Source organism: Spermophilus citellus, assembly GCF_964194105.1.
Source record: "Spermophilus citellus genome assembly, chromosome: 5".
In the NCBI taxonomy this organism is placed as follows: domain Eukaryota; kingdom Metazoa; phylum Chordata; class Mammalia; order Rodentia; family Sciuridae; genus Spermophilus; species Spermophilus citellus.
The window spans coordinates 145,726,611-145,738,631 of record NC_138186.1 but is presented as its reverse complement, the minus strand read 5'-3'; the positions used below and the strand labels follow the sequence as shown (position 1 = coordinate 145,738,631).

Sequence of the window (12,021 nt, the reverse complement as noted above, 5' to 3'; positions counted from 1 at the left end):
TTTAATGTCATGGTTTACTAATGACTTAAACTGAGAGCAGACACCTGGGGGACAGCTTTCTCCGAACTTCCCTCATCTACCTGGGGTCAGATCCTCCCAAAGGAACTCAGCTGTCCTGGTGGCCTGCAGAGAGTTTCTTCACCTAGGGAAGATCAACCACAAGGTTATCACAGTGCAGGAGACCAGCAGTCTTTTGATGAGACTACTGGACAAATTCTGTCACAGATGGTCACCAGTTCTGCCTGAGGACCATCTTTCCTCGAGATCATTTACTCTCCCTAAGTCACCTACCTCCCCACTCTCCTTCTTCCCTACGAAAAGAGTGTATAAGTTTCTATTCCTTGCTGGGTTTTTAAAATAAAAGTTTTGTTTTAGTCCTGGGGATTGAATCAGGACCTCACATATGCTAGGCAAGTACTGAACCACTGAGCTACATCCCTAACTAACCAGTTATTTTATTTTATTTTATTTATATTAATTTATTTTTAATTTTTAATTTTATTTAAAATATTCTTTATAATTTGAGGGTTTTTAAATTTTATTTTATTTCATTTTACTTTATGAGAGTCTCACTAAGTTGCCCAGACTGTCCTCAAACTTGGGATCCTCCTTCCTCAGCCTCCCAAGTCACTGGGATTACAGATATGCGCCACACACCTGGCTCTTTAAAAAAAAATTAATAAAATAAACTTCTGAAGTCCCAGTGACTTGGGAGACTGAGGCAGGAGGATTGCAAGTTTGAGGACAGCCTTAGCAACTCACCTATGCCCTTTTTCAATAAAAAACAAAAAGGTATGGGGATGTAACTCAGTGTTAGAGCCCCCCTCTGGGTTCAATCCCCAGTACCTCCCCACCCCATGCCAAAAAAAAGAAAGAAAAAGAGAAAAGTTTATCTCCATTCTGGGTTTTTCTCCTACATGTAATAGTTTTGTGTTTCTGGACCTATGTCCTCTGCTCATCATAATTCTTGTGTTTTAATTCTTTCTTTACCATAAAGACTGAAGGGGTCTTGATAAACCAGATGAAGGAGGTGCCGAATATGTAGAGAACCCCACAGTATTTCAAGCCTGCTTGTGAAGACCTTGAACAAAGGGCTGTAGTCCAAGACTCAGCATGGGAAATGTTTTTATCAAGCCAGCACCTAGTTTTGCATGCTTTGTTTTTGCCTTCTAGTTCATATGTGTTCCTCCATAGCCTGTACTAGCCCAGTCCCTCACACATTGTCCCACCTGCTCCAATTTTTCTGAATGTCACCACCTCCCAAGCATGGTGGGAGCCTACTTTCCCAACTGGTGATGAGTGACCGAGAGGAAAGAATTCTTTACCGGGGAGTAGAGAAAGCTAAAGCTAAATGGGTGCACTGGGGCCACGTTTTAGAAGACATTTGGAAGGCCAAGGTGCTTGGACTTCATTCTGTAGTCAGTGGGAACTCTGAATCAATCCAGGATTATTCCTAACTGTGGATACAAAGTCCCCCAAACAACAATTTAAATAAAAGTTTTCTTTTATATTAACTGTAGGCAAGACAGAAGTGAACAATTGGCTGGTACTTGTCCAGCAGGATAAAGGTGTCAGGACCAGGCCTCTCTGTTTTTCCTTTGGCTTCATGATAACCTTCTGGTTACCAGATGGATCCTCCCCCTTAAGTAGTATCACATCCTTGTTCAGGGCAGGAAGAAAAGAAGAGGGAAGAACCATCAGGTTCATGCCACCTGAGTCAGCAGTTCCACAAACCCCACCTACCAACCTCCATTTTCTATTTGTTGGTCAGAACTATGTCCCATGACCAAACAGGTTTCTGTCAGAAAGGAAGCATCAGAGCGTTGGGGTTTATTGGTTAATCATCATGCAGTGACACAGAATCTTCCCTGTATAGACTTGCAGGGAGAATTTCTAGGAAAAAATATGGCATCAAGCATTTCCCCAATTTTTTTTTCTCTAGAACTCTTTTTTTTTGGGGGGGGGGCGTCTTGCCTTGCATGAGACCTATCAGTATTTAGAACTTTTAGAGATACGGTGCTGAAAAGTATATGAGGAAATAAAGTCAAATACGGAGCAGACTGGAGTGTAGTAAAAGTCAGAAGGCAATGTGACAGGATAGGAATAGCTAGAAAAGATGTCATGAGAGACTTGAGCTAAATAGTAGGTGGATGGGATTTGAATATTACTATAATAATAGATACATGTCATTATGTATTTGTAAAAACTAATGCAAAATAGACCACCAAGAATGAACCCTAGTGAAAACTTCTAAGGACTTTGATTGATAATGATGTATAAGTTCATTAGTTTTAACAAATGATAGCCAGGAAGGCTAAGGGTATGGAGGCATGCCAGGTATATGCACTTTCTGTGCTTTCTGGCCAATTGGGCTGTGAACCTAAAACCACTCTAAAAAAGAAAATAAGATCATATGCAAATGGTTGAAGACATATAGAGGCTGGTGATCCATATGAGGAAGAAAAAGAATAAGGTCACAAATGTAGAAATGACTGTGGTATAGGACACTATGGTTGGCCCATAATTTTAAGCCTTTAAGTTAAATGTTCAGTGGCTACCTGAAATGAATTGGAATGAACTTCACCTTTCAGTATTTACCACTAATTTTTTCAAGAATGTTTTGCAGGTTTTGTTTTTCCTTCTATTTTTATTTTAATTTTTTGGTGGTGCTGGGGATCGAACCCAGAACTTTGTCTATGCTAAGCAAGCACTCTACTGCTGGGCCACATCCCCGTGTACCACTAATTCTTACTGAATTATGCAAAGTGTACATAAGAAATTTAAGATATTTTACTATTTTCTATAGAAGAGGATTTATTACTGATATTTTGTAGCAGAGCATATGTGTATTTATTTCACTGATTAAACTTAGCCAATTAATGATCTTATGATTAAAATAACATCCACATTTCTTTGTAAAGTGGTTATCGTAAACTGAATCCACTATTTAGAATTGTGTCTTTGAACTGGAAATTTCTACTTTGGTCACTTTGTTTTACACATAAGTATGGAAGCTCTTCTATGTTGTGGCCAGTGCTAATAATTTTGTAAAATACAGTCATATTGCTGCCTGTAATCACAATGACCCAAAAAACTTGAGGCAGGAGGATGGCAAATTCAAGGCCGGCCTCAGCAACTTAGTAGGACCCTGTTTCAAACAGAAGTGTGGGAGTGGAGATGTAGCTAAGACGCAGAATGCTCCTGGATTCAATCCCCAGTAGTTGAGGGAGTGAGGCAGTCATTGGCCATTTTAGTTTTCTTGAAATAAGTTGTTATCCTGTTAAAGACAACCTCTTTCATTTGGTTACTTTAATTAAGAAGCAAAGTATAATTGAGTTTTAATTATTTTTCCAAGTTACTTTAATGGTTTCTTCTAATTACACATTGCATTTAATTGAATTGGATCTAATTTTACACACTCTGCATTCAGCTGTTGAAATTTAGAGGGGTAACTAGAATCTGTGATTTGGAATTTCTCAGGACAACTGGAAAACTTTAATATGGTTAGACTTTCCACCCCTTTTTGTACTTTGCCCTGTACTTGGCTCAGTCATAAACATTTCTCCTGCTGTGGGGCAGTGATAATTTGTATAGTAGTTAGTTGTGACTCACGATGAGCCCTGGGAGAGGAAGCCATCTAATGGAGATGAAAAGGCTGCCTTTTAATCTGCTTTATACCAACACAGGTGGAAAATACGGCATTTCTATGGGTGGCCATCTGGCTGAAAGGTTTTCCTTTATTTATTAGATGAAAGCCTTTTTTGATTGAATTTTAAATGTGTAATGTTTATTCCTATTAGCTAAATGTGTCTGAAGGAGTTTGTAGTGTGAATCCAGAAGCTGCTTTCAGTAGTATACAGGCTTAGTAGGTGATTTTCCACAGTTCCCACAAAATGTATAGAACATGTGCTTTTCTGAAATGTGCTTTTCCTCATATTCAGCTAAATTGGATGTTTCTTGGACAAATCATCAAAACAGTTTTAATTAATTGCTTCAGCAAAGGTTGGGCTTACAACCCTTTCCCGCTGAAGTGCCTCCTCATGGCCTTTCAGATGCTGTCGGCAGGGCTGTGTTGTCTACCTGTTTCTCGCCACACAATGCAGGCAATATTCTCTGCATTTGGACAGTGATATTGAGCAGACCTTTCTATATTTTGTAGTTGTAAATATAGCCATTTAACTTTGAGCCTTGCACAATGTTAAAACCATCCTAGAACAACATGAAATATTTTCTCTTTTTGGACATGGAGTGGATATGTCTCCTCCTCTCATTTTCTTCCTTCCACTCCTTCTCATCTTTTTCCTCCTCTTCCTCCTCCTCTTCCTCCTCCTCTTCCTCCTCCTCTTCCTCCTCCTCCCTCCTCCCTCTTCCTCCCTTCCTTTTTGGTACTGGGGTTTGAACCCTGGGTACTTTACCATTGAGCCACATCCCCAGTCCTTTCTATTTTTATTTTGAGACAGAGTCCTCCTCAGTTGCCCAGGCTGGCTTGGAACTTATCCTCCTCCTGCTCCAGCATCCTAAGTAGTTGGATTACAGGCCTACTGTGCTGCCCAGTAGATGATAACCTTTTTAAATGCATTGCCAGGCTTGTTAGCCTTCTAGGTTCACTTATGCAGAATCCACTGAAGCTAAAGCAGTTCACAACTGGAAGTTCCTTCCATGTGACAACTGATCAGTGCTATGCAGTGCCTCATGATAAATCCCAAAGTCTTGCAATTTTGGGAAGCATTGACCTTAGCCTGCTTCTTTCATCATATTTTCAACTACCTTTCTTCCTAAACCTGCTATTCTGACTAGTTCCCTAATTACCTCTTATATTTTTTGGCCTTGGTAATTTTGCTCACACATGCCCCAGCACAGAGAGTTTTCCACTTTCCTCTTTACTTTTCCAGATTCTCTCCAGTCTTCAAAATCTTTACACAGTGATGCTTCCTATCACTAGGTAAAGTGCCCCCAACACACCTTTTCCCACCTCAGAGTCCCTAAAGCACTATGGGCAGCATTTATTTGGTTATTAAACCACACTGACTTACTGATTTTTCAAAAATTGATTGGTGGGCTGTTGCTTTTACATTAACTTCTCCGTCTTGAAAGTGAATGCTGTGTTCCTGTGTTTTCAGTGCACACAGCCCAGTAGCTGGCTTGTGGTGGGTTATTGGAAATGTCTGTTGGAAAAAAAAGATAGTTCCATTGATAGCAGCAAAGAGACCAGCATCAGGGGTTGGCTGATGTTGTAGAGACAGTTCAGATTTTGAAAGAGTTTTAAACCATAACAGAGATACACCAGCATATATTCCCTAGAGGTTAGGTTGGACCTATGTTGGAAAAACATATGTATAAACACAGACTTAAAAGTGACTGACCCAGAGATAGTACTTTGCCTCATGATAGGAGGTAACCATTCAAAGAGAAGAGAGATCACCAGGTGAATCAAGCTCCAAAACACAGTGTTACCTAGAATTACAGGACAAAGGAACAGATGTAAGAGAAGGAGATAGATACATTATTCATTCAATACAGGTTTGGCATCCTTAGTCTAAAAATCCATAATGCTCCAAAATCCTAAACTTTTTAAGCATTGACATAAATGAAATAAGTAGAAAATTCCAAACCTGATCTCATGTGGTAGGGTGTAAATTGCAGGCACACTGAAAATATCAAATAAAATTACTTCAAGGCTAGATGTATAAGTTGTATATATGAAACAAATGAATTTTATGTTTAGACTTAAGGACCATCCCTAAATATTGTTATGTATATGCACATGTTCCCAAACCTGAAACTATCCAAAATCTGAATTGCTTCTGGTCCCAAGCATTTCGGATACTGCTACCTAGCCTATAGTAGAATTTCTAGTACCAAACAGTGGTGTCCTGTTGAGTAGGGTCAGAATAAATGCGAGCAGGAGGAAAACTGAGGAAACATGGGAAATAAAATCCTGGTTTGTCTGATGCTAACTCCCATAAGCTCTGATTATGCCTACACAAGTTTATAAATAGTTATGAGAAGCTATCGCCTGTAACCCCAGGGACCACAGAGGCTGAAGCAGGAGGATCACAAATTCTAGGCCAGCCTTGGCAGTTTAACGAGATCCTATCTCAAAATGAAAAAAAATTTTTAAAAGGCTGGAGATGTAGCTTAGTAATAAAGGGCCCCCGGATTTAATCCCCTACCAAAATAAAAATAATAATGATAAAGATAATAATGACTATGTGGGGAGGGTACTAAACCAAGGGCCCTTTACCAACTGAGCTACACTCCCAGTTCTTTTTATTTTGAGACAAGTTCTCACTAAGTGGCCTAGGCTGCCCTCAAAGTTATCATTCTCCTGCCTCAGCCACACAGGTCATTGGGATTACAGGCATGTGCTACAATGCCTGATTATAAGAAATTTAGCTAAGAAGCAGCTTTCAATTGTGTGGAATAAAGCAAAACTCATTAAGAGTTATGAAATTACCTGTTTGCTTATTATTCTAGCACAAATTTCACAAATAACATTGGATATTTATTCAAATAACATTGAGTGAATAAATACAAGAAGTGAATATATATGAATATATAAATGTAAAGATGGCAATGTCAGGCCTGTTGTGTTAACCTTTTCTGTACAAACTGAAATTATTAAATTAAATATACAAAATTGCTAATATTTAACCTTTTTTTAACTACTAAAAGTGATTTCATGCGGTTCAACCTCTGATCCAGTGTTCTAGGTTACCTTCCCAAAGCTGCCTTCACAAAGCTATTAAGTCCACAAAATCCAAATCAAGGAGCAACAGAGAAATGCTCAGACAGATATGGGAATTCAGTTCTAAACTTTTGTTGCTTCCCAGTCTACATTTCATGTTTTATTAAAAATAGTAACTGAAATACATTATCCTTATGGGTGTCAAGTTTACTTGTCAGTAAAGCATAAGCTCAGGATGGTCCTATGCTGTAGTCACGTCTCAGAGCAGGTATTTTACTAAAGGCATAGATCATTTGTTGGCTCAGTGATTGGAAGCAGTTCAGAGAAGACTCTTCAATAGGATCACATGTTCAAAAGTAGGAATAAAAGATAAAGATCCTGAGAACTCCAGGATCTTTGGGAAGATATTGTAAGGAATGTAATAAATTGTAGAGGATGTGGAAGGAGAGGCATTTACTGGAGCTATGCAGCAGTCTTACTAGACGACGCTCCCAGTGCCTGCTGCCTCTCTGTTTTTTTTTTGTTTTTTTTTTTTTTTTTTTTTAATAGAGTGCATCAGAGAGACAGAGTCCCAGACCACAAGGGCGCCCGTCTGGATCCTTCCTCTTGTCTTTATTCCCACAACCTCAGATGTGTCACTAATGGAATAAAGCTTTCAAGCGAGGAGGAAGATCAATAAAGATTTCATAAGGCTAGCAAAGACTTACTGAACACAATAGTATGCGGCTCAAATAGTTTTCTTTTTTTTTTTTAAATGAAAGAAGAGATTTAAATAATATTGGAAAGTCACCCAAATTACATGAAGTAGTGTTTTTAAATCTAAACGTGATAGATATAGCTGTCTGCTAGTCCTATCTGCTAATTACCTAAGATTTCCAAATTTTTTAATTTTGGGAATCTGAAAACGAATAAATTCCTGTATTCATTGTGTTCTTCAGTAGTGAAGTTTTTTGTACTTTGTCTTTAAAAATTACTCTGTGGAGATTTTATTTTCCTGTCATCATGTTTGAGGGTTTTTCCTTTTCTTTAAGGCTCATTTTTGTTTTACTTTTAGTAAAGGACATTGCATCGTAGAAAACAATCTTCTCTCCAAACTGCAGAAAGAGTGCTTATTACCCCTTCCTGAGCCAGGGCAAGCCCTAAAATAATCATACCTGAGGCCCCAGGGGATACAGTCATTCCTCCTCTTGTGGTAGCTGAGCTGAAACCAGTGCCTCATCCAGACCTTCATCCTACGTTGGTCACTTGCTCCCCAAGTTACCCTAGATTTGCTTTCCCACAAAGCTCTGATGAAATAGAAACCCAGTTTCCTACGTGTGTAGGGAGTAGGGAAGAGCCAAAGATACTCTCTATGCTTTACTGAACCTTGCTGTAGGCCAGACGGTGCGCTGCCCTTCTGTACATTATCTCATTTCATTTCCAGAACTCAAAAACTGGTTTCCCCTTTTACAGATAGGGAAATTAAGACTTACTTTATTTAGTGACGTACTGAGGATTCACAGTTCACAAGGGACAGAGCCTTATTAACAGCCAACGGGCACCGATTGAGCGTGGAATGCCCAGGACTCTGGAAGAGCATGGAAGTTGGGGGAAGAGACTTTCTGGTCACTCATCAAGTAAGAACCAGGGTGCAAGATCTGAACCCAGGTTTCCCTGTGTCTTGGGCTCTTACCATGACACAGTGTCCAACTGAATGATTAGAAACTAGTACTATGTAATCTTGAGCTAAACAAGTTGAGAATCTTTAAAACTTTTTTGTATTTTACTACATTTAACATGTCAGTTTTACATGAACATAGACATTTTTTCAGATGGATTTTAAATTTGTTTTGTGATGAGTGTGACTCCAAGGGTCTCCTGGATAGAAATGAATTCCCGACTTCCAGATGGTAATGAAGAATGCAGGTAGATCTCTATGCACAACTAGAGTTCATGCAATGAAAGTCAGAGATAGACAGATTCAAGTAACCAAGCCTCCAGTTTAATTAAATTACTTTTTGACATGAATTGCAGCATAATAAAGCAAATTACAGTCAAAGGAAAGCTTTTTATCATGGCTTATTCAGAAAAGTGACTCATATGGAACATGTTTTGGGGTCTTGCTCATGTCCTTCATGGTCCAATTGTTGTATGATATTCAGTTAGTGTTGATGTTTATTGTCAGGACTTGGGGAACTAGAGAGTCCATTCACCAGATAAAGATGAAATAATGTCTAACTCATCCAGGCATGACAGACATGAAAACATTTTAACTGTATTCTAAACCAGTGGTGCCTATTATCTTTAAGTTTCCTAAGAATAATACATAGAATATTTCTGAACAGCTTGGGTAATTAAGGCTTTACTTTCTGTGAACTGGTAGTGGTGATAAAACAAAATTAGAATCTACTCCCTCCAAATCCCTGTGGCACTCTACCTTCTGTTTAAGTTTTTACTTCTTTATGAATGTTTGAAAGATTAGCTTTTAAAATAAGGGAAGATTGGACATAGTGGCACACGCCTGTAATCCTAGTGGCTCTCTGGAGGCTGAGGCAGGAGGTTTGAGAGTTCAAAGCCAGCTTCAGCAATTTAGCAAGTCCTAAACAACTTAGTGAGAGCCTATCTCTAAATAAAATATTTTTAAAAGGCTGGGGATTTCGCTCAGTGGGTTAAGTGCCCCTGAGTTTAATCCCTAGTACTAAAAACGAATAAATAAAATAAGAGGAGAACTTGCTGTATCCCAGTAAGCAACTAGGTTTCCACCATACTGTTTTGGTCTTTTGGGGTGCTTCTAAAGTTGAGACTGAAGGTCAAGACAAACCGATCATTGCTTCCAGACCTCTCCGTGGTGACTGCTCACCAAATGATTTTGGCGAGTGGGCTGAGGGCGTACATTAAGGAATTTCAGAGCAGTCCGGCCTTCTGCTTCCCCTCCTGGGTCAGTGTCCACTCATACTTGTCTTGTTTGTCCCCTTCCCTCAGCACTAGTGTGAGTGATCCTTTCCCTGGGGTAAATTGCCAGGCAAAATTTCCTTACGCATGGCAAAGTCATATTAGAAACCACTGGCTGAGGCCTTTTGTGGTTGAAGTTTTGATTTGCTGTCTGCCTGTTCTCTACTGAATCTTTACCTACTCATCCCTGCAAATAAGGTAAAAGAGCTCAAGCATATGAAACTTAAGCCAGTAATCAACATTGTGGTGAAAGCTGTTATTTGAAACAAAGAAGTTGTTTGAAACTGGCAGTTAGAACAGTTTTGTAAGATACGATTTAGTCTGTGGTTTTCCATGCCATAAATACTATATGTAATAGAAATACAGCCATAAAAATTCAGTATTTACTTTGTTTAGAGGGCAAAGAGTGGGTCTCTATAGTTCACCTGTAGATTTTTAAAGTACATCTTGGGATCCATTTTTATCATTAGTCTTTCTGAAACATAATTATTATGATACACTTTCAACTTCAAAAATTTGGATCCTAGTTTTCCAGGTAATATATCCAGTGCTGCTGTTAGCTGAGTGAGGAAGTCAGAAATATGTAATATGTCAGTGGGAAAGGGCTACAGGTGAGGAGAGATGGGTGATGGGGTGCCGTTTTTAAATAGAACTCTATTATCCCAATTGAGCAGAGATGCAAAGAAAGTGAAGGAGAGATTTGTGTTGTTACCTGGAAGAAGAGCCTTTGGGGTATGTGCTAAGTCTTGAGATAGACTGCAAATTCAAGTCTAGCAGAGTAATAGGAAAAGTGATTAAAGGTAAAGGTCAAGCCATACAGTACCTTTCATGCCAGGTAGAGACCTTGGATTTTATTCTGGGAGATATTGGAGAGTTTGGAGCAAAGGAACAGCATGGCATATTTTAAATGGGATCTTTAACTGAAGGGGTTCAGGGCAGGATCAGATACACCTGATAAGAGGATATTGCATCTGTGCCAGGTGGTGCATGCCTTAGCAACTCAGGAGGCTGAGGCAGGAGGATTGCAAATTCAAGGCCAGTCCTAGCAATTTAGAGAGACCTTCCCTCAAAAAAAAAAAAATAAAATAAAATAAAAAGGGCTAGGGATGCAGCTCACTGGTAAAATAACCCTGGGTTCAATCCCTAGTACCAGCTCCCTGACTTCCCCGGCACCCAAAAAGAATACTGCAGACATTTGAGAAGAGATGATGCAAAAGGTGGGTGGTCAGATGCTTTTTAAGGTAGAGTTTAAAGAATCTACTAGTGGATTGAATGTAGGAAGTAAAAAGATAAACCAAAGATGACCCCAAGGCTTTGAGCCTGATCAGGTGGAAGAATGAAGAAGCCTTAGTTGAGGGGGATGCTGCACTTGGAGCAGTTTGTGGAGGCAGGAAAAATCAAGGGCTTGGTGTTGACATGATTTTTGAGGCAGAAGCAAGCATCCTTTGAAAGTATATTAAATGATACACGTGGGGACAACTTTAAACTTCCCCTTTTAAATAATCTTGTTGAGCTGGGGGTGTAGCTCAGTAGTAGAGGGCTTGCCTAGCAGCATGCCCAAGGCCCTGGGTTCAATCCCCAGCACCACAAATAAATACATAAATAATAATAATCCTTGTTGTTGTACTTGATTGGAAACTTTTCCAAAATCCTATTAAATTATCTCTACTGGTTGGAATTTTAAAACTCTAATGTATGGACTTTATAAGACCTGAGATCAAAGACCTTAGTGTCCAGTGGTGCTTCCTCATGGCTGCTTGATGTGTGAATTGGACAGCCAGAATAAGAGCTCTTTGTGGAACCCCTAAGTGACACATGAGCTGAGATCATTGACTTTTGGACATATCCTTCCCTACGTGAGGGTGGGAGTTGTAAGTGCTTCATTTTTTTCATTTCCTGAGTCTATTCTCTTACCTGATACAAAAGTGTTGACTGGGTAAATATTTCTGAATAAATTTCAAGAAACTAAATATATCTTGTCTCTCTTGTCTCCTTTTATAGCTCCTGATGGCAGTAAAGCGCAAGATAAGAAGAATGCTCCCAACCGCCCCTCCTCTACAGCTTCAGGACAAAATAGCATTCACTCAGGAAATAAACCAGGTACGACGCATTGCATTTACTTTGAGAAAATGTAGGTTATTTCAAAAGTCTTAGAGGCATGCTGAGGAATTATAAACTAAACTAGAGTTTAAGAGAGCTGGTTTCCAGTCCTGCCACCCAAACACACTCATGGGGATTTGTGAGTTGAAATCTGAGGGCCTCTCACAGATTATTTGCTGGTTTACTCCCCCGTTGTCAGCTAGAGGGTGGGCATTGTGCCTTTTAACAAAATAACCCTAGTAAACTCATGAAGCCAACACTAAATGAATAAATGAGTTACCAGGATATAAAGGTTTTCTCTC

The 12,021-nt window shown here is 39.3% G+C and overlaps 1 protein-coding gene across 2 annotated transcripts in view; it reads left to right on the top strand.

The window, feature by feature from the left end:
- MAP7 (microtubule associated protein 7) overlaps positions 1–12,021 on the top strand; it is a 164,175-nt gene that overhangs the window by 90,668 nt on the left and 61,486 nt on the right. For both annotated transcript variants that reach the window (XM_081294620.1, XM_081294619.1), the window contains exon 2: positions 11,621–11,719. In XM_081294620.1, coding sequence (XP_081150746.1) covers positions 11,621–11,719 — 99 coding nt within the window. The remainder of the gene's footprint in view (positions 1–11,620; positions 11,720–12,021) is intronic.